We start from the raw sequence: 27883 nt of genomic DNA, 5'->3' as shown, positions 1-27883 counted from the left end.
TCTCTGTCATGGTTACCTCTCCTGTCTTCCTGCTTCAGAGGCTTTTTGACTTTCATAGGCAACAAATGACTTCAGCACACACTTGACTTTAAGAAGACTATTCACATCCTTGAAGTTGTTCAGGTACTGAAGCTCCTGAACCTCTCCAAGTGACAGGAAGGTGAGGCTACTCTGTTTGCTTGGGTGCCAAGCACAAGGCTCCCAGCCCAGTTCTCCTGATGCCAGCACGGCACCACGTATGTCAGCACCAGAAATACCAGATCCGTGCCAACCCCTCACGCTCCAAAGGAAATTTCCTCCTGGGCAGCACGTGCCAAAACAGCCACGCCATGTGCCACCAATATCATGTGAGTGGCCAGCCCGCTCTCCAGGGTAAAATAGGTCAAGACCGAGATGCCCTGGCAGAGCCACGCAGGGAGGTTTGCATAACGCCTACCCCACTGCATCTGATTCCAGCCAGCATGATTAATCGCTCACTTTCATGAGCAGTAAATTTACCCATAAAATTTAATTAAAAAGAAATCTGTAAATGCATCTTTAAAATAAGGCATAAAATACAAATGCCCGTTAAAGGAGTGACATAAACACCCACTCAGAGCTTCACTGGGGAGTCGAGGAGGAGGGTTTCTTTGTTGTTGTTGTTGTTCTGTATTAAGTTTTTAAATACTGTTAAAAATAAGCATCAAGAAGTATTGTTTTGAAGGGCTAAATTATACACCTTCTGAAAGAGGTCTCTGTCAGCTCAGTATCCCAGATTGAACATGCTATTAGGCAGACTAAATAGTAGGCACAACACAACTTTGTATCACCAGAGACCTCCCATATATTTGCCTAAAAGCTAATAGACTGAGGTGACCAAGCCTTTTCCCTACTGTGTTTTCAATAATAATTACATTCCTAGAAGAATTCAGCCCCGGATGTGAAACGTTCCAGCCAGTCTCTCCAAAAGCAGAGGAACAAATGCTGCTCTCTAAATGCTGCCGTACCCAGGAGAGGTGAACGGTGCAAGAGCTGCTCCACGGGGAACCTCTTCACACCGCTGCTGTGCAGGAGGGGCTCATTGGGCTTGCTGTCGGAGTGGTGTAACGGAGCTCTGGTGTAACGAGGACGAAGCCACCAACATAGTTAGGAGACCTTTTTGGCCCACTTGCCTCTCCCCCCACTCCTGAAAAAATCACTGAACTTTGTACTGCTTGTTTGTACTGCTCAAGACATCTGCAAAATAAACTTTTTCATAGATGATTTATATCCAGGGAAGTTAAAAACAAACTGACCTTTCTCATCCATCAAATAGTCCAAGCTTGTTCTTGTATCCGATTGCCTACTTAAAACATCTGAGATTGCTCTTTGTTACGCATGGATATGCTTTTGTATGTGTCCACTTATAGAAGTTATGGGAGGAAAAGCAGTGAGGGGGTTTTGCAAGATGTTAGGCCACTTAGCAGATGGAACTGCTGGGAAAAATCACCAACTATTTTTCTGGAAAAATAATGTTACATAAGCCCTTCTGTAACTTTTTCTGTTTCATAAGTAACCTGGCAAGTTGAGTAATTCACATTCTGGGTATCATTCTAAAGAAATATTTCTAATAATCCTCTCTGTGTACAAAGCGGTATTGCCTCATCCTGGTCTGGCATTTAATCTACTAGTTACTATTTTCAGAAAAGCTATTTCCAAATCCAAATAAAAACAACAATCTTGCACTTATATAGTGCCTTTCATCCTAGACGATTCCAAAAAGCTTTGCAGAATTAAAACAAAACAGACATATTGGGCACAAGGGTGGCTTCATTCATCACTGAAATGCAGCCAGCTCTGGGGTGAAGCATGGTTGGTAGCAACAGCTCTGAGCAATACTCTAGAGCAGGGAGTACAGACTGCCTGATTCTCTTCTTCCATATCTTCATGCAGCTACACGGGGTTTTGTGATGTTATTTGTCATTTGCACACGATGGCAAACGTGCCAGGCTGTAGCTGAATAGCAAGTGGAAGGAAAACTTGTCCACATCCATTGCAATTCCCTGTTCCCCTGGCCCCCGAAATCCAGAGATGTCACTGCTCAAAAACTGTCAAGAGGGGAAAAGAAGCAGAGACTTGACAGGCTCTTAAGAGAAACAGCTAAGATAATGATATGTAGAATCATCCCAGTAAAAGTCATGCACAGAATAAAAATTTGGCCTGCATTCTCTTTTTCATGAGCTTTGTCTGCGCAGACATCTGCAGGCCACCCTGAGCAGCACAGAGTTGGGAAGGTGTACTGAAGGCCAGAGGCAGAATGGCATGGCCACACCTTCTCTTGAATCTGTGATCTTTGGGATATCCTTGAAGCCACTCCAGCAGGAGCAAGCTCTACTATCACTGGAGCAGTGTGGAAGTGTCTGGGAGGCAGTCGCCCCCTGTACCTCACTCACAGCTTCAACACAGCCCGCTACCATCTCACGGCTACCTTCAGCACCTGCCATGCCAGCGCACAGCATCAGAAATCTCAGCTCCGGCACACCCTTTATAACCAGAAGGCTAAGGCCCATTTTCTCTCCTGCCCAACTTGTGCACACACTTACCAACTTGATATGGAAATATTCTGTGAACTTTTTTTTCCAGGCTATTTTTCTGCTGCCTCCAAGTGTCACAGCATAACTCAGTCAGGCTGTACCAGGATCCAGAGCTGGCCATATTATAATCTCATTTAAAGATACGAAGCCATAATTAGTGAACTCTGAATAACCATTCTGTGTTATGATGTCTAATACTTGTCTTGGCTAATGCAAATACAGGGGAAGGGGTATAATCTTATTTATATGTATCAATGAACTGTATATATGTCTTTACAAAATCCCTGCAGTACTTTTGCCTGCACAATTTAATCTGTGTCACCAAAACTGCACATTAACTGCTTATACTAAGTTGTGCCTTGATTAAAAAAAAAAAAAAAAAAAAAGAAAGGAAGGAAGGAAAAAAAGAGCATGAATCTTATTAACCCTCTTACCAGGCTAATACTTCATTGAAAATCCCCTTGGTTGTAATGGATTTTTCTTTTTATACATACTTTATACTGCACCGTATTACAGTGGCTTTTTATAAACACAGCACATGAGGGTAAGAGCTGGAGCCTCAGTTAGTGCTTTTTTGTACCTTAAATCTCTACAAGACTGTTATGTAAATGCTACTATTCTAAAAATAAAAACAAAACAAACGATCAGGGAAACGTTACATTATCACTCCACATACTGGGCTATTGATGGCAAACCAGGGCATGCTATTTGTAGGTCAAATAATACCCCTTACAAAAAGAATCCATCTTTACCTGGTCAGAACTGCCTCACCACAGTTTATGGCCTGAGTTCAGGAAGCCTTTCAAGTGTATCTTTAAATATATGGCTGTTGTATCAACAGGTCTTAAAGGTTATGCCTTTTCGAAATTTCACTGACTTTAAATGGGATCTGAATACATGCAGAGGTAGTTTTTTGAACTGGATATCCATGCTCACACAGATACTGGACATAACGCTATGCTTAAGACATTTACAATTTTGATTGTAAGGAAATTCAGCATTCCCAGCTACCCTTGCATTCACAGCTCTCCTGATACATCCTGCGTTGATAGTGCTTACAATACCGTCTGCGCTGCACCGTGTTTCCAACAAAGGGAGCAAAGAGAGATTAAGTATTTTTTCATAGATTTTAGGCCAGAAGAGAATTTTTAAAATCTTATTTACTGTAAAGCCCAGCCCAAATAAGTGCATGCAATGGAAAAATCATTACCAGCATCTTGTAGAAACTTCAAGGATGTAGTTGTACCCTTTCTGACTAAAACTTCCAGCTTATCCTTCTAAAGAAGCTGCTCACACACCCCTCATTTTATGGAAATTTGCTTGGGCAATGTTTTGTCAGGTACTTAGTGTAATTGGGAGGGGGAAAAAAGCTATAATAAATCTAGGACTATAAAATCAAGCATCATAAATTAGTTCACCTTGATCAGCTACTGCACTCAATTACTCCAAATGATTACGTTTGCCCCAGGCAATTTTTGCTTTGGCCTTCAGGAACTGCGAAGGAGCAGCCGATGGCTCCTTTTCTCTTTTCCCTCTGGATGATTTTTCATTGATTAGAGGATCCTCTACATGTGGGGTGAGCTGCTCTGGACAAGGATGTTTTGCTCTCCTATGAACGGGTACGGCTCTGTAGTACAGGGGCTGAAAACAGGGTTGGTGCAACTGCGGATGCTCGTGCAGTGGTGGGCACAGACTTTCTGGGCAGTGCTGACGGCAGGAGGAACCACGACCATTTCTGCCTAGGCACGGCTCTGGCACCAGGGTGTGAGTCCGCACTTGACTTCTCAAGGTTATTTTTGCTGTGAAATTGTTTGTTAGCACAAAACACAGTATCTGACAGGGAAAAGCCAAGGGTTTCCAAGCTGTCAGTGAACCTGTCAGAGGTGTGCACCCGTACTGGTATTTTACTGTGTGTGGCTGACGATTTATTGCTCACTTATGATGGTGACACTAACAACAGCTTTTGATATCCTTGGTGAATTCCCTGGAAACATCTAGATATGTGTCAGCTGCATAATGGTAGCATGAGAAGTAATCTGGAAAGTACTTCAAAACCCCCACGCTACTGTGGTGGCCAAACACAACAACCACAAAACAAAGTTCTTTGGCGATGTATAATTTCCCTACCACTCAATTTTGTACTTCTACCATTTAACAAACAAAACCCACTGAATATGCTGCACTTCACAGACATCATTTAATTGTATCTGTTAGAGCTAATTAGGCTTTGTGTTCAAGCAGTCCCACCAAAGACTTAAAATCCCATCTGACTGGGCACTCTATAAAAACACAGCACCAGACCTGAGCATTTCATAATGTTGGACGAAAAGTGAGTTGCCCAAGGAAGCCTGTAGCTGAACTGAAAATTGAACTGAGCTCTCCCCAAAGGCTGGTGTACTCTTTTTGGAAGAACAATAGGTACCTTCCATTCTGTACTGAGCCTGATGGCATAGACCCATCTGTAGTCTGAGTGTTATCTCCTAACTGTCCTGGGAAGTGAAAGACCATAGCTGGTTCTTTTCGCAGTTTATGGGAAATAAAAAAATCTTTCATAGTGTTCATGGAACTTTCCACAAGCTGAGATATTCTATCTGCACAGCTATTATTGTAGAAGAAAATACTTCAGGCATTTTCTTAAAAGTTTTAGCGTTGCTCGCTCATTTTTCTTTTTGCCTTCAATTCCTTTCTGTCATAAGAATAAAAAAAATCCATTGAAAATGGAACATTTTCTTTAATCCTACAAAGAAGGACTATAATTGATTCAACTATAAAATTTATAGGCATGGAATCAATGCTTATTATAGTCAAAACATGCCAGGTCACTTCTTTGTGGCTGCTTTAAAGCTGTTCCGTTAAGTATAATGTTAAGTGAAAATACTTTAGTCTAAACATGAAAAGGTTAGATTATATTTCATCTCTACAGCTCTGCATGACTGTTAGTATCTGATTTCAGGGTTTCACACAGAAGACCCTCCATTGTTTTCTTTGTACCTTCTCTCTGGGGCAAAACTAACTTCTGACAGTCACAGTAAGTAGCTGCTATAATGTAGATATTAATTTAATTGGGAGCTGTATTACTCCTTAAATAGTTCAGACTTTGCCTTTACATTTTGATGGTCATGAAAACAGTAAAAAATTGAGTATGAATAGAGCTTAACCATGGCAATGATGGCAAATCTTTTCAGTCCTTTAATTTTCCTGTTCTCAGACATCTACCTTCAGGGCTAATTGAAACGATGCAAGTGTTATATTCAGCCAAACACTCCTGTAACTACAGCTCTGCTCTTCTGACATATAAATAAAACAAATAAAACATTTCTACACACTTAGATTTTGCAGTTAATCTACTAAACTTTTAGGCAGACAATTTTTCTAAGCAGCACAGTGTTTACAACTCTTCAGTTGGCGTAAAATAATACAGTAATATAAATATAATTGTGGAACATTTAGCAGGTATATTTATTAGAGAGCAAGATCCAGTCAAACAGAGTAGAGAACCTCAAATTGAGCAGCTTTCCATTTCCTTAGTGCTTTGTTATTTCATCTTTACAGTGTGACTGGCATAGGTGTAATGCTCTGAAACAAAGCTGAGGCCAGCTTGTGACTACACGGTGCGACCGTGCTCTGATGCAGCAGCATCTCTGTATTTTAGCTCCTGAGCCAAAGTTTGCTCGTGGCTCAACAGGTGTAATTCTTGTTGAACCAAGCAAGAATTGCACAGTTTTAAATAAAAACAGCTCTTGGCCCATTATCCACTTACGTACACTATGCCTAGGGGCCAAGACACATAGAGCTGACAAGTGATTGGGGGTTCCTCAAGAGCGTGAAGCTTTACTACACAGGACTTAAATAAAGCAGTGTTTCAGACAGCAGGGAGCACATGCCAGTTTCATTTGTCTGAATTTCGTCACTCAGAATAAAGGCCCTTAAAATCACTAGTCACTTTCCAAAAAACCAAACCTCCAAAATTATAAATCCAGCAGTGTCAAAGCCTAAATAAATACATACGTCAACTGCCAGGATCCTGGATGTCAGTTTTCAAGGCATGTATTGCCCCAGACTAGTCTGTAAATAATTTTTATTTTTATTCGGGACTTTAAAACCACATCACTAGGGGGCTGGACTTGTGGTTCTTCATTTGCATATTCTATGTTTTGACCTAAATTGAGTTAAATGCAGAGGGAGAAGAAACGAGGGTCAAATTTCATTAACAAAATAAAGCAACTCGTGTGAAATCAACGTCTAGTGATGGAAAAATATGCAACTGAACTAAGCCCTTCACTGGTTATTTAACTAAAACAAGGTCTCCTTAATGACAAACACTCCCATCTTCAACTGCATCACAGACACTAATGGAAAATCTTGGCATCTCTCATTGTATGGGAATACGAGGCAGAACTGGTGAGGACTTTTTTCTGCCATCCCCTTGCCAACTGTACATTCCATCTGACTGAGAATTACTGATAATTTTTGGCAACTTCGTGGCTACAGAGGACTCTTCTGTACAACTATTTATTTATCCAGGGCTTCAGGAATTTATTTTTAACAGAACTTTAAAAAAATGCTGTAAACACAAAATACGCTAACTGTGTTAACAAAAGGATTCCTACACCAAGCTTTCTCTTTTTTTTCTTTTCCAAGCATGCTGTGGGGCCAAGTTGCTCGGTTGGTGTAAGCTGGTAGAGCTGCTCTCACTGTGGTGGACGCCTGCCAAATTTACAACAGTTGAGGATCTTTCCCAGTAAAGCGAAATGTGTATAAAAATCCGAACAGAAGAGAGTATTTAGTTGTATGTATATTCTCTCCTTAGTGGTGGTACCAGGGAGCCTTTTACAGCCATGTCCCTGCAGCTACATAAGGGGCAGAGCCCCTCGCAGAGCTCTGACGGCCTACAGAGAGAGAACAGGCCAAGGACATTATTCGCATTTTACAGAAGAAAAGTGGAGGCAGAAAAGCAGTTGATAAATGACTGAGAGCATCTCTGAGGCTGTGGCTGTGCCTCGAGGGCAGCCTGCAGACCACCTGAGTGCAGCGGGTGTAAACGTGCCTCGCAAGGCCTGATAACCCACCCGGCACTACGGGGTCCAGCATGATGGAGGCGCTGCTCCAGCCTTCCACGGGTTGCCCCTGGCTGCAGCCCTGGCCTTGGGAAGTGAGGGAAGGAGGGAAGGCGGAGGGAACCGCAGGCAGGCGGCACAGTGTCTGTGAGGAGGGGACAGCAGTGACACGGAGCTGAGCTTGCTCGAAGTGGTTTCGAACCGCGTGTTTGTCAGCTGGCTTTTGTCTTCTACCAAACCAGACAGAGCCAACTCCAGCGGAGCCCTCGGCCACCTCTATCGGGGCACGCAGACATACCCGGTTGGATTGTGCAGCTTGTCAAAACCCTCTGACAGCGCCGAGGACGGAGCTCTGGCCTCCTGCGTCCCCATCCAGAACGCAGCCTACTATTCCCTAAATGTCCTGGAAAATCTCAGGACCAGATTAGAAACTATTACTTTCACCACAAAAAATTCAATGACAACTTTTTGGTTTTCAGTGACAGAAAGCTGAAATGTTTTAGTTTTGAACGCAGTTCTTCCCCTCCGCTTTTGGGTACTGAAAACCAAAGAATTTTTACAAGCAAACCTGATTTTTTCCTGGTTTGAGCAGAAAGCATGCTACCCAATCAGAGCCTCACAATATTTTCAGAATCTGAACCTGAACATTTTCAGATGTACTCCTGACAGGAAAAAAAAAAAAAAAAAGCCCAATTTTTGACAAGACCAACCTTTCATTAAAAATCGCAGCAGAGGAGGCAATTCTCTCTGTTTCCTTCCCCTTTGCCACCAGCCCCGTGGGCAGTGCGGAGGAAGCACGGGGCTGTCCCAGCAGCACCGCTCAAGCACGGCGTTGGGAGGCCAGCAGCCGGGCACAGCACTGCCACGGCCCCACGCCCACACCAAGCTGCCTCGCACGCAGCGGGTTCACCGGCCTTGGCCTCCTCGGCCTCGGCTCCTCAGCAGCTCTTGCCTCCACAGGGCGGTGGGCGAGCACCGCCGGGCGCTGCTGCAGCACACGGCGAGTCCAGCGCAGGCAGGATGGCTGGGCCTTACCCCTGGCCTCTCGGAAGGGTTGGGCCGTGAGGTTTTTTGCACTCGTTTAACTTTCAAGGACTCCTGAACTATTTTTGGTGCATTGTTACAAAGTTTGTGTGAAAATTTGGAGCAGGATTTAGAGCAAACAAGTCAGGCAGTAAGCAGGCGGTTAACGGTGCTCTGCCTCTCCTATGCTCCACTGCAACCAGGAACACGAAACCCCTCAGTCAGGATTCCAGCTTGTCTACCTGACTTGACTGAAGCTGGGCAATAGAGCTGGCTCTGCTTTAAATCTCCTGTGTTCGGTTTTCAAGTCAGTCAACGTTACCTTTGCTTTGAATTAAGAGTACATGCACAGACTATGACTGAAGCTCAGCACAATAACCGAGCGAGCCATGGCTGCACCAGCACATGCCTTAGTGCTGAGTAGCATGGAGGCTGGCTCACACGGGGCTGTGTCGATCTGAAGCAGGAAGAGCATTATCTTACAAAGGAAAAAAAAAAAAAAAAAAGAAAATTTCTCCTTTAAAAGATTTAATTATTTTTAAATGTAAAATAAAATATCCATAAAGTAACCCAAAGAAATTAAATGTTCCCTTTGAGGGAAATTCTCTCTTTTAAAAATTATCCCTTTTTCTAATAAACTAGTAATTTATGTAATCCATATAAAACCACTAACACTCATTCTTCTATTTTTAAATAACATTGGAGAGTTTTCCCAAGGCTTATTTTATTTTTATGAGAAGGATTAAAAGTCATGATGGGCCAGATTCTTCCCCACGTCTATCTGCGGACAAGTAACACGCTCCTGCCATAATCCCAGGGACTAGAAGCTACGGATGCGTCGATGTGCCTAACTTACACCACTCCGTTGGCTGCCCGGGAATAATAGCAGGCTGACAGATTCACTGCTGCGAATGCAACGCCATCTGATCTGGAGATTGCTGCACAAGCCATAAATCAAGGGATCTTTATGTCTCTAGACAAACATTTCAAGAAAAACAAGGCTAAAGGATCTCTATAAGGAGCTATTTGTCCTATCCAGTCTTAATATTTTTATTTCTTCACAACAAGCCTGCATATGGTGATTTGTCTAGACTGCCCAGATAGAAGGAAGCTTTATCCTTTCAAAATAAGTTCACGCCGCATCCCTATTTTTTACCCAGAAGAGGATGATGGGAAGAAACTGCGGCTGAGTCCCCATGCTTCCTGGGGCTCGTTCTTCCAGGGTTACTGGTGTGCTCCAACACATACCTACACGTGCAGAAAGCGTAATCCATCCAGAATTAACTGCACATCCATGACTTAACAGTGCTTTAGTTTTGGATGCAGTTTAAATTGCGTATTGAGTGCAGCAAGGCTGGGTGAACGCACGGTACTCGTAACAAGACAGCATCTTAGATGGCACTGCAGACACAAAGCGAGGGGAGCACAGCATTCTTGCACCACTCAAATGAGCGGTGCATGAAGTCTACTCAGATAAGCAAATCCCTTCTGCGCTCTCATACTTTCCCTCTGCCCCTTATTTCTCACTCAAATAATTCAGATGTTTTAGACCTTCCAGACAAAAACTGGACCTCCAAATTAAAATGTCATCTGTTAGTAAAGAAACCAAGCTATGTTTTTCATTCCTGAGAAAGGACTCACTTATGCTTATAACTATAAGTTGCTAGTGATTAAGCAACTGGTATATTTTCACACTCATTAAAAGAAACATGGTGTGTTCGCTTTTCTAAGAAAAGGCATCTTGTTTGTAATACTGTAATACATTGGGAACACCTTCTAATTGGCTTCTAGTGCCCCTTGCCAAAATTCAGACACAAGTTTGTTTATTTACACAAGGAAAAAAATAAAACATTGTATAATTAGTTGAGCAAAGGACTCCTAAATTCAGCAACTTGGAGGTATGCAAAACTGACAAACTTTTTAAGATTCCGTTTTGGTTTATGAAATATCTCAATAGGTAGCCCAGACTGCATCATGGCTATTGTAGCAATGTGCTGCTCAATGTGCTGTTTGTGTTGAGATGGAAAACTTTGACGTTTGATTTTTATGCAAGTCAATTAACTTGTTTTTTAAAACTGTAAGGGCATGCTTTGCAAATAAGATTACTTACTATAAATTATGAGAACATAGGGCTCCATTCAGACAAAAATGTTACACACCCCTTACACATGCATAAGTCTGCAGAATATAGTTCTGCACCCTGACAACCTATTCAGCTAGGGGTAGGAGCTTATTTTGGTCTATTCCATGGGGGCCTTCCTAAAAAGATATGAACAAAAGGGGATAGAGACTTAATTAGAATGTCTCTCTACACCCCACCTTCCTTTGCACCACCCAGGCAATTCCTACAGGCCAAAACCTCTCCTTATGTGGTGAAGGAAGAATTTCTTTTTTCAGTTAAGTCAGCCCACAGCAGAATTAGCAATGGTATGTCCCCCTAACCACAGTACAGACAGACATTTGGCCATTCCCACCTGTGAGTTCTGCTCTCAACACTCACGCTTAGGCATGGTCTCTTGACTGACTGCAGTCATGCCCATCTGGTAACATAACGCCCATTGTGCTTGGCCCCAGCTCAGATGGGACCCTTAAACCAAGACAGCAGGGAAAAGCTGTCCCTGGAAGAAATGACATTGAGCAACAGAACCGACACGCGACTAGCACAAGTGAAGATGCCAGGGGTATTGCAGCCGGCAAGAATCGTTTTCATTTACTGCAATAGGCGTTTAGTCAAGACTTCTCGCTTGCAAAACAGATTCTTCGATGGGTGCACGAGAGCTCAGGATGTCTATTTGGCATTCAAAACACAACATAAAGAACTGCAGATATGTACTTGGGGCCTGAAGGCAACCACAGTGCCAATACATACACAAAGCAAATCCAGAGACAAGTATGAGTCAGAGAAAGAAAAACTGCAGAATTTTGTCCAGGTCCTTTCCACTTTTACACATGCAGAGAATCTTTACCTAAGCAAATCATCCCATTGATTACATATGTGAGGAAGAATTACTTGCATGGAGAAAGGTTACTGGATCTGGGCCCTGCTCTATACATGTTGGGATAAAAAGCCAACTCTTACTAAGTCCAAGATTTGCTCCTATTAGTTCTGAATATTAGGTTAAGGCACAGGAGACCACACAGCAGAGCATTTTGTCTTCCTTGCCAGTCTGTCTAGGTAATGAAGTCATTTTTATTTGAGTTTGATGTTAGATTGTTGGTTCTAATTTAAAGTCTACAGCACAGATAGTCCGTAGTGCAGATTACTCATTTCCTTGAAATGTCTTTTACCTATACAAAAAAGTTAAAAACAGGGAGAGAAGCCTGAGAGGATTAAGGGACAAATGGCTTGCCTCCTCCCCTGGAGACATTCTGGGAGAACCCTTCCCCAGCCTGTTTGCTATTAGAGCTCATTTTCAGCTTTGAGTGGCAGCTTCTACCCTTCGAAACAGTTACACACATTCTCAGGAACACTTGTGTGCACATTCACGTTTAGAAAATGACTTTCAGACAAAAGACTTTCCAAAGTCAGATTCCCATTATTGTGTTCAGAATCAGGGAAGATGCCAGTCTGATTTGAAATCGGCCATGTCATGTACCAGAACTGACCTGCCACGTAAGGGAAGATACCTCCCATTCATCAGGAGAACCAGCGTGGCTACGTGCCTCTGAGCAGCCTTACAATGTCGGGTCAACTGTTGTTACTGGCAAGACACTGCTGTGGAAAGCCTGCAAGAGAATCAGGGACTCATCACTACCAGTATGTGTTGCTATGGACACCATTGAAGAAAAGCAAAATCATTTGAGAAGGAAATAAAAGACTCTTTTCCACCAATAGTGACAGGCAGTCTAATAGGTTAGTGATCCTGATGGAATGCTAATCAACAGCACATAGAGAGTTGGAAGTCATGCAACTTTTAATATGCCTAGCGAAGGAGTATAGAAGTAAATTCATGTAATACATGGCTACGCACACAGGATTTATTCTAATCCTTAGTAGTGAAAACACAGGCATCAAATGTTAATGCCACGGATAAATCAGATAGTATTTCTGTCTTACAAGTCTTTCCTCTCCAGGATCTCAGCTGCAAGCCACATTCACCTGAAGAGCTCATCCGCACAGTCCCACTGAACCAAACACTGAAACGGAGCTGGACTCCTTGCCTGCATAGAAGTGAACAGCTTGCCCGACACCAGCAAAGCTCTGCTGATTTACAGCAGCTATGGATCTGGCGTCTCATTTGAGCTGTGAGACAATCTTATTTTTCCATTCCTCACAGCTCTGGTGGATAATTTAAATAAATGCTTGGAGGCCACCAAAAATAATACATTTTCAAATTTTTTGGTGAACTGAAAAGTAAGAAATACTGGTTTAGCACTACACAAAATGTTGTGCTCAATCTTAAAGAGTTTAATCTTGACTGAGATGGGATTTTTGTCTTACATAACTTAAAAAGGAATGGATTTTTTGTAATAGAATTGAATAAGAACTTTGAAAATGTAAAATCATTTAAAATTAAAAAAAATAATCAACAGGTATTACTCTGAAAACATCAAAACAAAATATGTAGATTAAAAAAAAAAAAAAAGTTTAATGATTTCCAAGCTGGAAAGCAGTCACATTTTTCAGCTGATATGAATCTGTAAAATGTTACATTGCCACTAGGTCACCATTTTTGCCCCAGGAAAACTGTTAAAATATTTTTCACAGCTGTACGAGTAGATAAATCCATTGACCTCAGTAACATGATTCGCATGAGCAGGGCCAGGAGCATTTACTGTTTTAACAGAACCTAAAGTACTCCAAGCAATTTACAGCAGAGATAGAGAAACAGGGGCATTTTCTCAAATCTAATTCAATCTAATTTCATTTGCAGTACAGTGAAATGAATTCAAAATACTAAGAAGAGGGACAAGGGTTACAGAATAAACTGAAGGGTTGCTCAGTAAAGGCTAAAGGGCAGCAAAATAATTTCAAATTAATATTTGATTCACGCATTGCAAGTACTTTAGCAAAAATAATGCTCAAGAGTATCTGAGGCGGGAGAAAAAATGGGGATGATTGCAATAGGTCTCTTTAATACCTGCAGTAGAACTATTCAGGAATTCAAGAGCTTCAGATCTATTATTCAGTGCCATGGTAAACCTTTTTTCGTCTTTCAAAGAAAATTAGATTTACTAGACTGTGCTGCCTATGTGTCTGTATTCTCTCTCTGTTATGAATATTAAATTCCTGATGGTGATAAAGAAACAAACAAACAATAGCTATACTGGGAAGAGAGATCTAGTAGCTCCCACTACGAAGGTGAGCTGAAGCATAAGCTCAACTGTTATTAAAAATCAGGGAACTACCACAGCCATTGGGACAGCCGGACAGGCCGGGATTCAGGACATGCCTCTCAGAGCGCAGCTCGGCTTATTCGGAGTTGATGTCACCTGGCTTGCAGCGCGCAGCAAGACAACGCGCCCCAGAAATGGGAGGGTCAGGGTAGTGCTGTCCAGGTTTGGCTCCAGATCGATTTGGCAAACGAGCTCCAGAAATTCGCTTTCAAGACATAAATCCACAGGAAACCAGGTTTCACATGTTCCATGGCTTAATATATTATAAATATTGCTATTTCCCCTCAGTGTTCAAATTATTGTTTCCAATGAGCAGCGCAGCAGGTCATTAGAGGTTACAGCAATAGCTGGCCCAGACTCGACCACAGGAAGACACCTCGCACACTTGGGAAATACATACGTTGCATCCTGCTCTGACGGCAAGTCTGCACAAAAAAGAGAAGCCTCCTGCTGCTGCCAGCTAAGAGTTTTCTTCAGATCAAGTGGCAGCACAATGCACAGACACAACAGATCCTGCTGCAAGATACTGACAGGGATTGTTATTCCAGATATTGTAATTAGCAGTGAAATACCTGTTTTGTTCGGCTCCTCAACACCACTGCTTTACGCTATGAAGTGACCAAAGGCGTATGTTTAATTGCAGACTTTCATGTCAACTCTGGCAAAATTGCAAATTGCAATTCCTGGAAGTTCCTCATGAGTTCAAGAATGGGCAGTATAGCTTCAGAATCCATTTATTTTACAGAAAAAAAAAGGATGACCAAAAAAACCCACATTTTGCTTTGCTTTTACAGAAAGCTAAGGAAATTCCATCAAGCTAAACTCACAAAAGAAAACTTGCAATTTCATAAAACATCTGCTATTTGGTCAAAAAATATTTTAATCACAATATTATGAGCACCTCCAGGGAGGATATGCTAACAGACAAAGAGAAACTTCACTGACAGCTACTTACTCTGCTATGGGCAGAAAACTTTTAGGCAACAAGAAATAGAAAAAGGGACTTCTGAAAATACTTCCTTTATTTTATAAAACTGAGATCTCTGATCAGTATAAAATAAGTGTATCTAAGTCAATACATCTATCCACTCCATCTGCAGGAGCTGATGGAGAGCTGAACTAAGAAGGGAGGGGACTCAGGCACTCCTTCAGCCTGTGACGGCAGCACCCACGCTGGTGGAAGGCAGGAGGAGGGAAAAAAGTGACGAGAGGGTAACGCTGCCTGAGCTCTACCTCCCCCATCCTCCCTTTTTCCCTACAAATCCACCCTGGCAGAAGATATGGCTTAGAATCTCATTATTTTGCTTTATGATTTCTCTTGCCTGTGAGAAACTTTAAGTCCACTTCTTTTTCTCAGGGTTTCAGAGTTAAAAGATTTGAAAATGGGATTTTCTGCAGCTCCCAGGGAAGTTATGTACCTAAATCCCACATTTTTTAGTGTGCATCTATCTCTGTCGGCTCTTTTTGATTTTTATTTTTTTTGAAAATCTTACATTAACCAACTATAACCTTCACGGTATCAGAAACAAACTTCAGCAGTAAGGCTACATCTGTTGTTTTTCACTGAGTGGAATATAATCATTGACTCCTACTAGGATGTGTGAATGTCAGCAACCAAAACTCAAAACATTGTGTGTTGTTTTTTTCTTTTTCCCCAGTAGGTGTCTGATTGTTGAATAAGATGCCGAATCTTACGCACCCAGTCTTGAAAATGTTAACCTGAAAGTCTGTTGGCATCTCTCAAAAGCTGAAAAGTAAGAGAAACCTAGTCTGGCTGTCTGAAAAGTTTCATTCAGATTGCTTTAAATATTTTGTGGATGATTACAGTCTGAACATTTGACTACATGCCACTTCATTAGACTTACCCGTTTTTTTGTTCATACCATAGATGGGAAATTAAAAATGATCTCTTTAAAAACTCTGATATTTAATTTCCCATAAGATATGAGAGATATTCAGGGCAGTGTCTGGAAAAAAATTAGGATAATAAGGTGTATAAATCTCTGCTTCATTTGAAACAAAGCATAAAAGCCAACCCCACATTAATTTTTTTGCTGAAAGAACTTCAATAAGTTTTAAAGTAAGTGTTTCATTTACTGCCACATGCCACACATACATGGCAAACAGTTTATACAAACCACAACACTCAGCTGTTCCTGGTTAGGTAAAACAGCCCTCCCCTGAACACCCAAGCTGCTCTCGGTTCCCTCGGGACTCTCCGCTGTAGGGTGCTGGGAGAACTTACATAGGGGTTTGACTTTAATCGGGTGAAGAGTCTTTCAGGGGAAGTACTCGTGAAGCCCAGGTTGAGTGTGTGGTTAGGATTTTGTTGGCTCAGACCAAAGTGCTCTGCACGAGCTATCACACGTCACTATCCCTGGCCTGGTGGTCTAGCAGTAATGCCTTCTGTGCATAGTTCTTAGTGAACCTCGTTGACTTTTCAGCTAACTAGGAGAATGCTGCACCGTGTATACATGCAACGTCAGATCTGGCTCCAGGAAGCTACCCGGTGAAAAGGGGCTCTTCACATCCTTCTGAAGCCAACAGCCTACGAGCAGACACAGCAAGACAGAGGATAGGTACCTTAGAGTTCCTAAGGCCACAGAAAAGATTGGTAATGTAGCACTTAAACTTAATTTAGGGCTTGACTATAACTAAGATAGTACAGCTTATTTACAAAACCTTCAAGGTTCAAGTCAATGACCTCATTTATTGTGCATGTACTACCTACAAAACAAAATTTTAGCCACTTATTCCAAAAGGACATGATGAACTTGGAAAGGCACTCAGTTTTTAAAGATATTATTTCAGATGTCCTCACTGGTCTATAAAGTCCCTCAAATAATTTATGCATGTTTACAATTATATATATATGCACTATTTTTTAGTCTTCTGTTGCTGTATGAAAGACATAAAGTGCCCTTGAAGGGTCAAATCTATGCAAAGGTCAAAATAAAACTGACTAGATATGTAGTATCTCTAAAAGTCCAAAGCAAACAAGGAGTGGGAGTGAAGGAAAATATTTTCTGCCCATTTTTCACTCACAGACAATATTATGAAGTGTTTGGAATACCAGAAGGTTCATTTTGAAACACAGGAGTGATGTTTACACCAGCCCTTATATAAATATGTGTTGGTTTTATGTACTTGTTTTTCCTAATACTTGAAGTTAAACTCAGCTTATGTACTGCTGAGAAAAGGTGCTGGATTTTTTTATTGCACCAAACAGGTACAACACAGCAGCTTGGCAAGCATATTCTGAATCACAGCCTGTTCCATCCTTTGTACAGTGAAATGTGTGGTCAAAGAGCTGCATGACTGGAGTGCTATGAAAAGGTAACCTCCAACCTGAGCCTGGCAAAGTTGCACCGCCTTACCTAAAGCAGACCAACCCAGAAAACAGAATGTATGATTAATATAAGATTAATTTACTGGAAAATAATTTGCACTGCACCGTGTAGCAGACACTCCTGATTTAACAGCAGAGTAGGCCCTTGCGTTTGCTGCATCCTCCTCTGGACCATGGTTTGCCATCCAAGCCAGGTAAAAAGATGCCAGGTGTAGGTCAAGTATAAAGATATTACTGTGCGAGAAGGAAAATGCTACATACTATTAGTGTTGTATCCATATAAGGGGCTATACTGCTTATATTCTCCAATGTTAACCCCCACCCTCTGCTCAAGCAAACAAACAACCCCCCCAAACAATACACCCTTATTGCTACTAAATCACAAACACAGATCAAAGGTCCTCATTCCTATTTCATTTTGCTCTTTTGATTGAGAAACCTTGCAGGCATGTCAGTTCTGGTGGTGGCTTTGTGATCTGGATCCCGCTTGGTAGGATCTACGCTGAGACCAACAACTCATTCTGCACAGCCCACGATGCAGGCATCAGATGACTGTGGCTTTCAGTTACTACCTCTGGACTGAAGCCAGAAGCCTAGCGGTGAAAAGCTCTTTATACCATTACCAATCCCTCGAGCCACCCAGTCCTTCTCCATTGCATACAGGTTTTTAGTGTTGTGCCTTAAGAACTGTTCTGGTTCTGAGTAACGTTCTTTGTGATGGGAGTCTTGCCACTCCCCCTCTCATGAGGGGAAAAAAAAAATACAAGGAGGGAGTGTGAAACCTATTTTCAAACTCTGTTATGATTATCTGATGCAGCTCGCACTCTTGGACTCTCTAAGAGAGAGACGAGAGTCCTGGGGAATCTCTGCCTTAGGTGAGGAGCTGAGATGTGCGTGCCTTCAGTCAGTGCTGCTGGCTCTAGCTGGTGGGAGCTCTTGCAGCTCTTGCATCGGTGCAGCCGCACAGTGCCAGAGGAGGCCCTTACAGGGACGCCTGCTCAGCTTTCCGGGACATCTGCAGGCTGCCTGGGCATAAGCACATGCGCAGGTTGGTCTGGTCCTGAGCACTGCCGCAGACCCATACTTAATGGCAGCATAAATACGTCCCAGCGAGGGCAGAGGGCTCCACCAGTGAGCCCCCAGAAGGTCTCCTCTCAGCTGCTTTCCACCCGCCGTATCCACCTAGGGAGCTAGAGGCTAAATACTGCCACCACTTCCGTGCCTGTCCTGCCGCTCACCGAAGTGAGAGGCTCACTGTGAAATCGCACCCATGCAGATTTTTCTTCCAGTACCTTTTCCCTCAAACTCTTCAGAAAGCACATCACATACAGCTGCAGCAGCTTTTCCCGACGCAGGACTAGCTGCAGGAGACTTAACAGTAATACATTGGTACCCAGCCTTCACGAAAGAGCGCTGTAAGCTGCTGATCCTGCAATAACACCTCTAAGGATTTAGAGTCTTTAATGTTGATTGCTGAATATTTCTGTTCCCCTCTGAACCATTCCAACAGTTGTTTCAAGCAAATGTATTCATTCTCCTCCTTTTAACCATTGGAGCTTCTTGCTTGGTCTGGGAGCAAGGAAGAGGGAATGAAAGGGTCTCTTCAAATTTGCTGTAGCTGCTCTCTTAAAAGAGAGCATTGACATAGATTCTGCAGCTCTCGCGTGTAGTAAGGCTCCCAGAGGACTTACACGCACAGAAAGACTGCAGGATCCTTGTGGGTACTGCAGGAAGAGTGTGGCTATTCTCCTCCCCACGCGATGAGAGTATCGTATCTATTCCTAGCATGGATCTACCAGGTGGCAGCATTCCCCTGCCAACATACCTTTGGTTTGGCTTACCTTGAAAGCGATGATGTTACATTATATGATGACGTCATTATATTTATTTCAACTTTCAATGAAGATTCCTGGCAAATCTCCGAGCTGGAATATCTTCTTGTTAATGGATCCAAGATCCAGCCAACATGGTGCAGATTACATTTACATAACACAACCCAAGTAAGGTGAACTGCTAGGAATTTTTTAATGGCTGTTGACGTTACTAAATTAAGATTATTTCTCTGTTAAAACTATGGAAGAGGAAAAACTTGTCCAGTATTTATACAAACACTACTGCTCTAATTTCTGGCTATAGTTATTTTTGTGATGACTACACGATGCACTCAGGCAATCTCGAGAATATATCTTTGTAGTGGTATTTTGAAAAGGATAAAACAAATCAAATATATTTTTTCACTTAAGTACAAGGACACCACCCTTTAACGGCACGTATAACAGTTTTCTGAGTCGGTTCGTTTTCTGCATACTTTCTGGACTAATTTTGAACGAGCTTATTACAAACTTTTGGACAACTTACCTCTGGTCTATATTTTCATCCTTTCATCAGCCATGTTGCTTTTGGCACTTTCAAATTAGCCTACAACACCATACCTTTCAAGATGCCACATGCTTTTTCTGATAAACAGAAGTATAAGGCGTTTGAGAATGCTGCATAAGCTCCTGCTCTGCACTGGCAAAGATAATGCCTTGGGTGCTAGGTCCGGTACCACCAAGGAACCCCACCCCCAAACAGTGGAGCTTACTCCACCAGATTTTGAATTAACATGCGGTATGAGAGCACACATTATTCTGGACAAAACTAGCTACAGAGACAAAGGAGGCAAGTCCTGTACACTCCTCCTAAGGAACTGTGGCACATAGGTTAACGGACTCACCCGAGGTTACAAGTTCTGTGGGGGAGGTGGAAATGAATTAAAATTTCCAGCGTTACACTTTAAGACACTAAAATTGCAAAAGAAACCAAAGAGTAACTAAAAGCTCACTTTCAACCTTTCCCTTCTTTTTTCTTCCCCACAGTGGTCTCTGTGAGGTCTTATGATGCCACTACAAAGATGAGCAAACAAAAATTGGCTGTGTTATGAATTGATTTCAATTTAAAAGAGCCATAATTCAATTTTGCTTTAAAAACATATTACAAAATCTAATATTAAAAAGATTTGCATAGAAACATTCATCAGAAAGATATTTTATTTGTTTGGCTTGAAACACTTCCACTACAAGCCAAACATTTCAACACTAGGGCAGGAGGACCAGAAAGTGAACCTGACCAGAAACAACAGTGAAAACTACTAGTTTATTTTTGCTATACCAGCTGACAAAATTTAGTTATTTATTTAAAAAAATAAAATAAAATCACAGGCCCTGTGGATGGTGAAACTTGATTTTTTTTTTAACCCAAAATATTCTTGTAAATGTATTAGTACCAGGCCATTACTAGTTGAGAAAGGCTGTATGTCCGTATACCTTCCTGACTGCAGTGACTACCAGGTTAAGAAACCAGACAGATATGGTGATAGATATACCAACAACGCACTTATTTGACACTCACGTAACACCCACAAACACACACATCTCTGCACACGTGAAGTGTAAAATCCTCAAGCAAACAGGCAGAGGTGGTTTCCAGATGAATCCTCTGTTTGCCCCATGGCTCGGATCACAGACAGATAAATCACTGGGTGAGTCCCCTCCCTATGTAGTGGGAATATTACTTTAGTAAAGTTTGCTAATGGGGCAAAGGACCTTGTATTGTAATCCAGTGACATTTTCAACCTTCGGAGAACTTTTGTTGACATTCCCGAGTCCCTGGCTGCCATCCCAGCATGAAATAGTTTCTGTTCACATAATTCTCGTGTTTACCAGTCATGAAAAACTCTTGCTTTTGGCTTTTTTTTTTTTAAATAAACTTTTTTTTTTTTTTTGCAAGTGAAACTCTGTCTAAAAAAATATTGGCCCCAGGCATAGAAGGTTTTGCATAAATTCATATGTGATGAATGGCTGATTTTAATGTTATTTGGGTATTTGTCAGAACCTAACAAATATACATGGTAATGGTGGTTCATAAACTTAAACATCTCAATATCCCCTTTCTTCTAGAAATAAATTACGTTTGTTTGCCCTGCCTGGAGTCCTAAGGTAGCCGACATTAGGAATATTTTAAATGTGATCATCCATCCAGCATGTCTTTCAGGCGCCACGAAGATTAAATGAAAGAATCATAAGATGAAGGTCTTTAACTTTTAATCCTTTTACAATGAACCCTTAGATAGACATGGGGGCAGGGTGCCTTCTATGTGAGTAATAATGCCTCTGTTCCTCTTCACTAGGTTAATGAATACCCTAAATGTCCCAAGATCTGATTTTTTTTTTCAAACTGTTGAAATTAAAAGCAAAGAGACGGATGGTAAAACGTACCGAAAGAGTGCGAGAGGGAATGAATATGCATTCAGAGATACGCGAAACAGAGGAAGCAGGGCTGGGCTGTGTCAATGAAAGCCCCACGGGTTACAATAATTAGCATAGATTCGCTGGCAGGTTTTTTTTTTTTTTTTTAAGTTTTTTGATTCCAAGATAAATAAGGAAAAGGCTCTTTCTGCACTGTCAGGCAGCCTTTGAAGAGCACGTGGCGAGGCTGTTTGTGCAGTCGCTATCTCCGAGATACTACCGGCGGCTCCGGCAGCCCGCACGAGCCGAGCGCTTCGCTCGCTGCGCCGGGGCCTCCCCGCGGCGGCCCCGCAGCGCCCAGCGGAGCCCGGGGCCGGGGGCGGCGGGGCCGGGGGGCTCCGGGCGCTGGAGCCGGGGCAGCGGCGTCCCGGGCCGGGCCGTGCCGAGCCGGGAGGCGCCGGGCCAGCCGTGCCGTGCTCCTCCGGACCATGCCGTGCCCGGGAGGATGCCCCGGAGGCCGGCGGGTGCCCGCAGGGTTCCCGGGTTGCCTCCGGCCGGGGAGGCTGCGTGAGGCTGTGCGAGGCTGGCAGAGGATCAGGCTAACGCCGTGTGCGCGCTCTGCAACCCCCCAGAGCCCAAGGGTCAAGTTTCAGCAGTGTCCCACCACAATGGTAGGTGTGAAAGACACGTGTCCCGCTGTAAATGAAATGTCAAGCGGTTACAAAAAAAAAAAAAAAAAAAAAGCAGCAGCCCGAGGCCGGCGGGCGGTGCGGGTCCGCCCCAGGGGCGCGGCGGGCAGCGGGCGGCCCCACGCGGGGCGAGCGGGACCCCCCCGGGGCGCTGCGGGGCTGGGGGGGGCCGGGGGGGCCCTGCTGCTCTCCGGCCCCGGCCCCCGGCACGTTCCCACCCCCCCGGCGCCCAGCGAGGGGAGAAGAAAGTGTCCCGTGTGTGTGTCCCCCCCCCGGGGGCGGCCCGAGCAGAGAGCAAACAGACTGCGGACGGCTCGTGTTTTAGTGGTTGACTTTAATTCTGCGCTGCGCTTTTACTACAGGGATATAAAGAATAAATAGCAGATACTCTTCATTTACATAGGATAAAGTCATTCAAACTGTTCTCTCTATTTACAATAACATTGTGCTCTAGGCGTTTATTCTTTTTTTTTTTTAATCTAAAGTCCATAAGGAGGAAGAAGAAACACACACACACGCTTTCCGTATAATGGAAAATAGCTTTAAAACGTTTTCTTATCAAAAAGTCTGGTTTGTATTTTTTAATCCTTTTATTAAAAAAAAAAAAAGAAAACACAACAACAACCCCAACCTACTTCGCCAAAGCGAAGCAACTTCTCTCTGGAATATAAATACCAAAAAAAAAAAAAAAAGATACATTAGCAACGATCAGGGTAATAGTCTTAAAAATACAGTAGACGCTGATTATTTCACGTATAATACTGACCTTTTAATAGTATATTAAAACGGTGCCATATATACACACAATATACATTCTCCTACACGTTACAGTGCATTACAACGTTAACCAGAAAGCAAGTGTCTTTTATTTTTGTTGCAGCAAAGGTCCACGTGAGTCCGCCAGGCAAGGGGCGAGAAGGGCGAGCGGCAGCCCTAGCAGGAGCACTTGCACTCCGAAATGATGGGGTACTGGATGGGTATCCATGTGCACCTCTGCCCTCCCCGACGCTGGCACCTCCACCTCAGGATCGTTAAATGCACGGACTTGGCAGGTTTGCAAACCATGCCTTCTGGGACTGAACAAGACCTTTTACTGTAGCAGCTGCCCACTTTGACGTACCGGGGCCAAAAGCGGCTGCCGAGATCGTTCCACGTGTATAGGACCGGGCAGAAGGTCTGGGACCAGAGCCACATCTGCAGCTTCCTGCGCAGCTTCTTGCTCAGCCTGTGCTTCTTGCCCGGCTGCAGCCCGTCGTAAAACTCCAGCCCTTTGATTTCGCTGGGCATCGCTCCCGAGGGTCTCTGCCTGAGCAGCAAGTCCAGCTCGGCTAGATCGTCCACCCCGAGCCGGTCCTCGGGCAGGGAAATAGCCATAAAGTTAGGGTCGAAGTGTCCGCCCATGAGGTTCCTTAGCAAGGTCTCGTTAAGATCCTTCTCCTTGGGGTCGAAGATAGGGTCCGGGTGCTCGATTAGATCCACCAAGGGCAAGTTGTCGCTGGGAGCCGGTCGGATGTGCAGATAGTGCTGGCAGGCGCCTTGCTCTAGCCGGAGACCCAGCAGAACCACCAAGGCGTATATAGTCACAAGGCACTGGGAATGATCCATCCTTGGGAGACCGGTGGGGGGGGGGGAGAGGGGGGCTGGGTTCACCAAACGGCAGGGGAAGAAGGTGCGAGCAAATGCATCAGAAAACTTGTACGGGGATATCCAAAATAGCGTGTCTTTACGGGGGATCCCCTCCGCTCCCCGCGCCACCAGCAAAGACGGCCCCCGAATATGCCAGGAGAGCAAGCCCCCTGCAAACACGCTCTCTTGCAAGCCTCTCTGTAAAATTTCTCCTGGTGGAGCCGCTCCAAAATTCTGCCGCTGCTGCTGCTTCTCTTCGCCCTCCCCGGGCAGGGGAGATGCCGCTTTTTGTTGCGAATTCTGCTCGCTGCTGCAGCTCCGCGTCGTCTGCCCGTGCGTGTGGAAGAAGTTGTTGCCGATTCTTCCTCCCCGTTCCTCTCCGCCGTTCGCAAAGCAGCCTCCTCAGCAGCAACAGCAGCCACGCACGTTGGCACCAGTTTGTCTGCTTTGCAAGGACCCAAAGCCTTTAAATTTCCTGCACTTTCAGCTTCATCTCCATGGAAACCACAGACTCTCTTCTAACCCACCCCACCCCCCTTAAAAAAAGAACCACCACACACACAACGCAACCCCCACTCCCACAAAAGTCCAGGAGAGCTTCCCCCTTCCCACCCGGCAGACACCCTCTGCTGGGGAAGGCTGCAGGCGGGAGCCGCCGCCGCCTCCCCCCCGCCGCCCGCCGCCGCCGCGCCCCGGGAGATGCTGCAGGGGCCGGGGCTGGGCTGGGGCTGGGGCTGGGACGGGGGCAAGGACAGGGGCAGGCGCAGGGGTAGCAGCAGGGGCAGGGGTAGGAGCAGGGGCAGGGGTAGGAGCAGGGGTACGGGTGGCCTTGGCGCCGGTCACCCCATGGGCGCAGCGCTGCTGGCGGCGGAGCGCAGCCTGCCCCGCTCCTGCTCCCCTGCCCCGGCCAGCGCTACCTGGCCGCTGGGGGGGAGCCCCGGGGGGGTCCCTGCTCTAATTCCCACTGCGCGCCCGGCCGGGGGGCCGCTGCCGGCACCTTCCCGGGCGGAGCGAGCCCTCTGCTGGCGGCGCCGCTCCGCTCCGCTCCGCGCCGGGCACGGGCAGGGCGAGCGGGGCCGCCCCGGGCAGCGCCTCCGCCGGCAGAACGGGGAGCCCCGGGGAGCTCGGCTCGGCGAGAGAAAGCAGCTCCGGGAGGGAAGCGGGGGGCCGGGGGAGGCGGAGAGGAGAGCCCCGGGTGTGCCGGGGCTTCTGCGGGGGCTGGGGCCGGGAGCTGCGCGGAGGGCATGCCCCGAAGCCCCCCAGCACCGGCGGCAGGAGCGGGCCCGCGGCCGGGGTAAGTTCCCCTCGGTAAGGGCAGGCAGCCGGCCTGCTGGCAGGGGAGGCGATCGGGCTGCTGAGACCTCGGGACAATCGCCTCGAGTGCTTGCATGCCGTTGCTGCAGGCTGTTAGGCGCTCGGGAGCCTGAGTTTAATGGGGCTGAAGCTTTGCCGTTTCTCCTAAATTATTTATGCGTCTGTTTAAATGTTACTCTTCAAACTTAGGGTCTTAAGGAAAGCAACGTATAGACTGTATTACCCAGGGTGAGCTGTTTGTCTAAGAGTTAACTGTATTTTTGTCATCTATTTTCACTCCCTAAGCTAAACTTCGTGCGATGTTGCTTTAAATCTTACTTTTGTTTATTCCTGAGCAGGTAGGGCATTTTATAAACACTACAGAACTGAAATAACTGACATGAAAAGGATGGAAAACCAACCCACGTTCTGCACTGGAAAAGGAGCCTCACGGTGACACTTGCCACTACCATGTCAGCGCAGGATCTGCTGGAGTTTTAGGAGGTATTTTTTCACCTGGTAGTTCAGGTCTCTACCTTCATCCAGAACCTGATGAACGTTCATCGCTGAAACTTGGCATTCAAGTTGTCTGTACTAAGGGAGAAGCCACACCTCCAGTCTTTCAAAATAAGATCCCCCAAAATTCAAGGAGTAGCAATTGACCAGGAAACGAAGACAGACTTTGTGCTGGATTTGGTCTTTAACTGGATGTGACTTGGTTACTTAACTGCCTGCCAGCAGGACATGGAGGTGCTCAGGTCTGCACGGACCCAGCAGGTTGCTCAGGCGCTGCTGCTTCTGGCTCAAGTTCTCGCTGTGGGTCTTGGCCTGTTCATGTGCTGGTTCCACTCCTGCCTGCTGGGAGATGCCCTCTGGAAGCAGCTCCTCTGTCTCAGAGCTGAGCTGGTGAAGGTCTGTTCATCCCCTTTCATTCCTTCACCTTCCTTTTTTTGGTCACCCCACAGGACAAAATGGAATTGCGTGTTTCGGAGCCTAAGCCCACACTCAGAGCTCATCGGCTGATCCACTTCCCGGCAGTGGAAGCAATGCTGGGTTCTGTCAAGGATCAAGGATGTGAAACTGTTGATGTACCTGCTCAACTGCGCTGCTGCAGCATCGCTCTGTTTTGTAGTATTGCCCGGCGTGCCTGATTTCAGGAAGGAGAGGTGGTGAGGATGGGTGATGAATCCTAGCAAGGGGTTAATGGTTTTTGGGTTGCCTGCTTGTCTGGCTCTTTCCTCACTATCTTCCTTCCTCCGGCCAGTCTCATTTCACAGCGAGAACTGGAACCGTTTGGGGAGGGATTTCATTCAGGCTGTGACTTCTGACCAACTACAAAAACGGGAGTGTGCAGTGTTACGTGTCCAAGGAACAGAGAAACTGCTCCTCCTTGGATCCCCTCCTCCTTTCTCCTTCTTTTTGGGAGTCTTTGTTGACACACTTCCACTTCTTTCTAAAAGAGTTCTATGAAAGTAGTCAAATATTAGGTTGGATCAGATCGTTTTCCCAATGAAATTACTGCGAAAATTTGCTGCTGGTATGGGCCAGTTCCTCTTCATTGTGTACATGGCAATGCTGGCCAAGGAAAAGCTGGGAAAGGTTGTAACCTGTAGCTCTGTGCAAATGTTTGGGAATTTGCTCTTAAACTACCTTGTTTAAACAAAGGCACAAAACCCAACAATAGGTTAAAGCACAAGTGTTTTGAAGAGAAAGCAAAAATTCTGAAGTTACATCGTGATGTCTTGTATTTCTGCTTTACTAATAAATTTGGTTTTACTCAGCTCAGTTAAAAACACTTTTTTAGCTACCCGTCTCAGAGTCTAAAAATAAAGCCTATAAAGCTTCTGTCCTGTCTGCTTCATGCCAGGTGTGTGTTTAAGATTCTAATTCAAAACCACGCTCCCAAGGAGGCACTCAAAGCCCTTACGCTGCCGCCCCCAGTTGCAGGTAGGAGGAAGGACGGACAGGCTGCCTCCCTGACGGCTGGTGGTCCTGAGCGGGGCAGGCTGGGGCTTGGGAACTCCTCCGGTGCAGATGCCTGCGTGGGGAGCACCACACTCCTGGCGAGACCGCAAGAGCTCGAGGGAAGCAGAAGTGACAGAAGTCGCTCGTGGCCCAAGAATTTCTTGGTGGAATGGCTGATAGCAGGACTGGGGAAGAGCTGCCAGTAACAGCTCTGCCAGAAGCCTCTGGGTCAGAGGGAAAAGAGATTTGGATGCCCATCAAACGGGTTCAGTGCAGGGTTTGCTGAAAACAGCAGTAAATGAAGCTCAGAGGTAAGGGGCCTGATCCAGACTCTGTGTATGATGCCAGCCCTGCCTGGTATAGGGAGAGAGGCCAGCGGCTCGTAGAGGCCTTAGGTGGTCACTCTACTGGCAATGGAGCATGAAGCAGAGGAGGAAACAACTCTTTTCGCCTCAGCTTTATTGGTTCTGGAGTGCTGACAGTAGTAAAAATGTGTTTTTTCAGTAGACAAAGCAAATACAACTTTCAAGGCACGCAGGAAGCCAATGTGGGCAAGGCTGAGATGCTGCTTCTGCAGGGTCACATCTCTGATGAGGAGAGAAGAGGTATGCAGCCTGCCCCGTTATGACTCTGGAGGCACAGCTCTGAAAACACATTATGTAAGGATCTGATTTCAGTCCACAACAGCAAGGATGCACAAAAAGAACTCAGGAGAGATTTGTTTCCCATTCAGTCTAAGGGAAATGACCCTACTTACCCACCCAAC

The 27883-nt window shown here is 45.0% G+C and overlaps 2 protein-coding genes across 14 annotated transcripts in view; both read right to left on the bottom strand.

Moving 5' to 3' along the window:
• Window positions 1-27883, bottom strand: part of ANKFN1 (ankyrin repeat and fibronectin type III domain containing 1) — a 225121-nt gene that overhangs the window by 44623 nt on the left and 152615 nt on the right. For 12 of the 13 annotated variants that reach the window (XM_083805345.1, XM_083805343.1, XM_083805341.1 and 9 more), the window contains one exon: window positions 27535-27761. The exons of the other annotated variant lie outside the window; for it this stretch is intronic. The gene's annotated coding sequence lies outside the window, so the exon portion shown is untranslated. Of the gene's footprint in view, window positions 1-27534; window positions 27762-27883 lie in introns of those variants that run through there. 13 annotated transcript variants of the gene reach the window in all.
• On the bottom strand, window positions 22553-27097 carry NOG (noggin). Its single transcript, XM_083805459.1, has one exon. The coding sequence runs from the start codon at window positions 23836-23838 to the stop codon at window positions 23167-23169; it is 672 nt and encodes a 223-aa protein (XP_083661585.1). The 5' UTR covers window positions 23839-27097; the 3' UTR covers window positions 22553-23166.

Source organism: Anser anser (assembly GCF_964211835.1).
Source record: "Anser anser genome assembly, chromosome: 19".
NCBI classification, from domain to species: Eukaryota; Metazoa; Chordata; class Aves; order Anseriformes; family Anatidae; genus Anser; species Anser anser.
This window is presented reverse-complemented; position numbering and strand designations above follow the sequence as displayed.

What these genes read in the sequence shown, in the direction of transcription:
- NOG (XM_083805459.1), bottom strand. Translation starts at nt 23,838, where the DNA reads ATGGATCATTCCCAGTGCCTTGTGACTATATACGCCTTGGTGGTTCTG.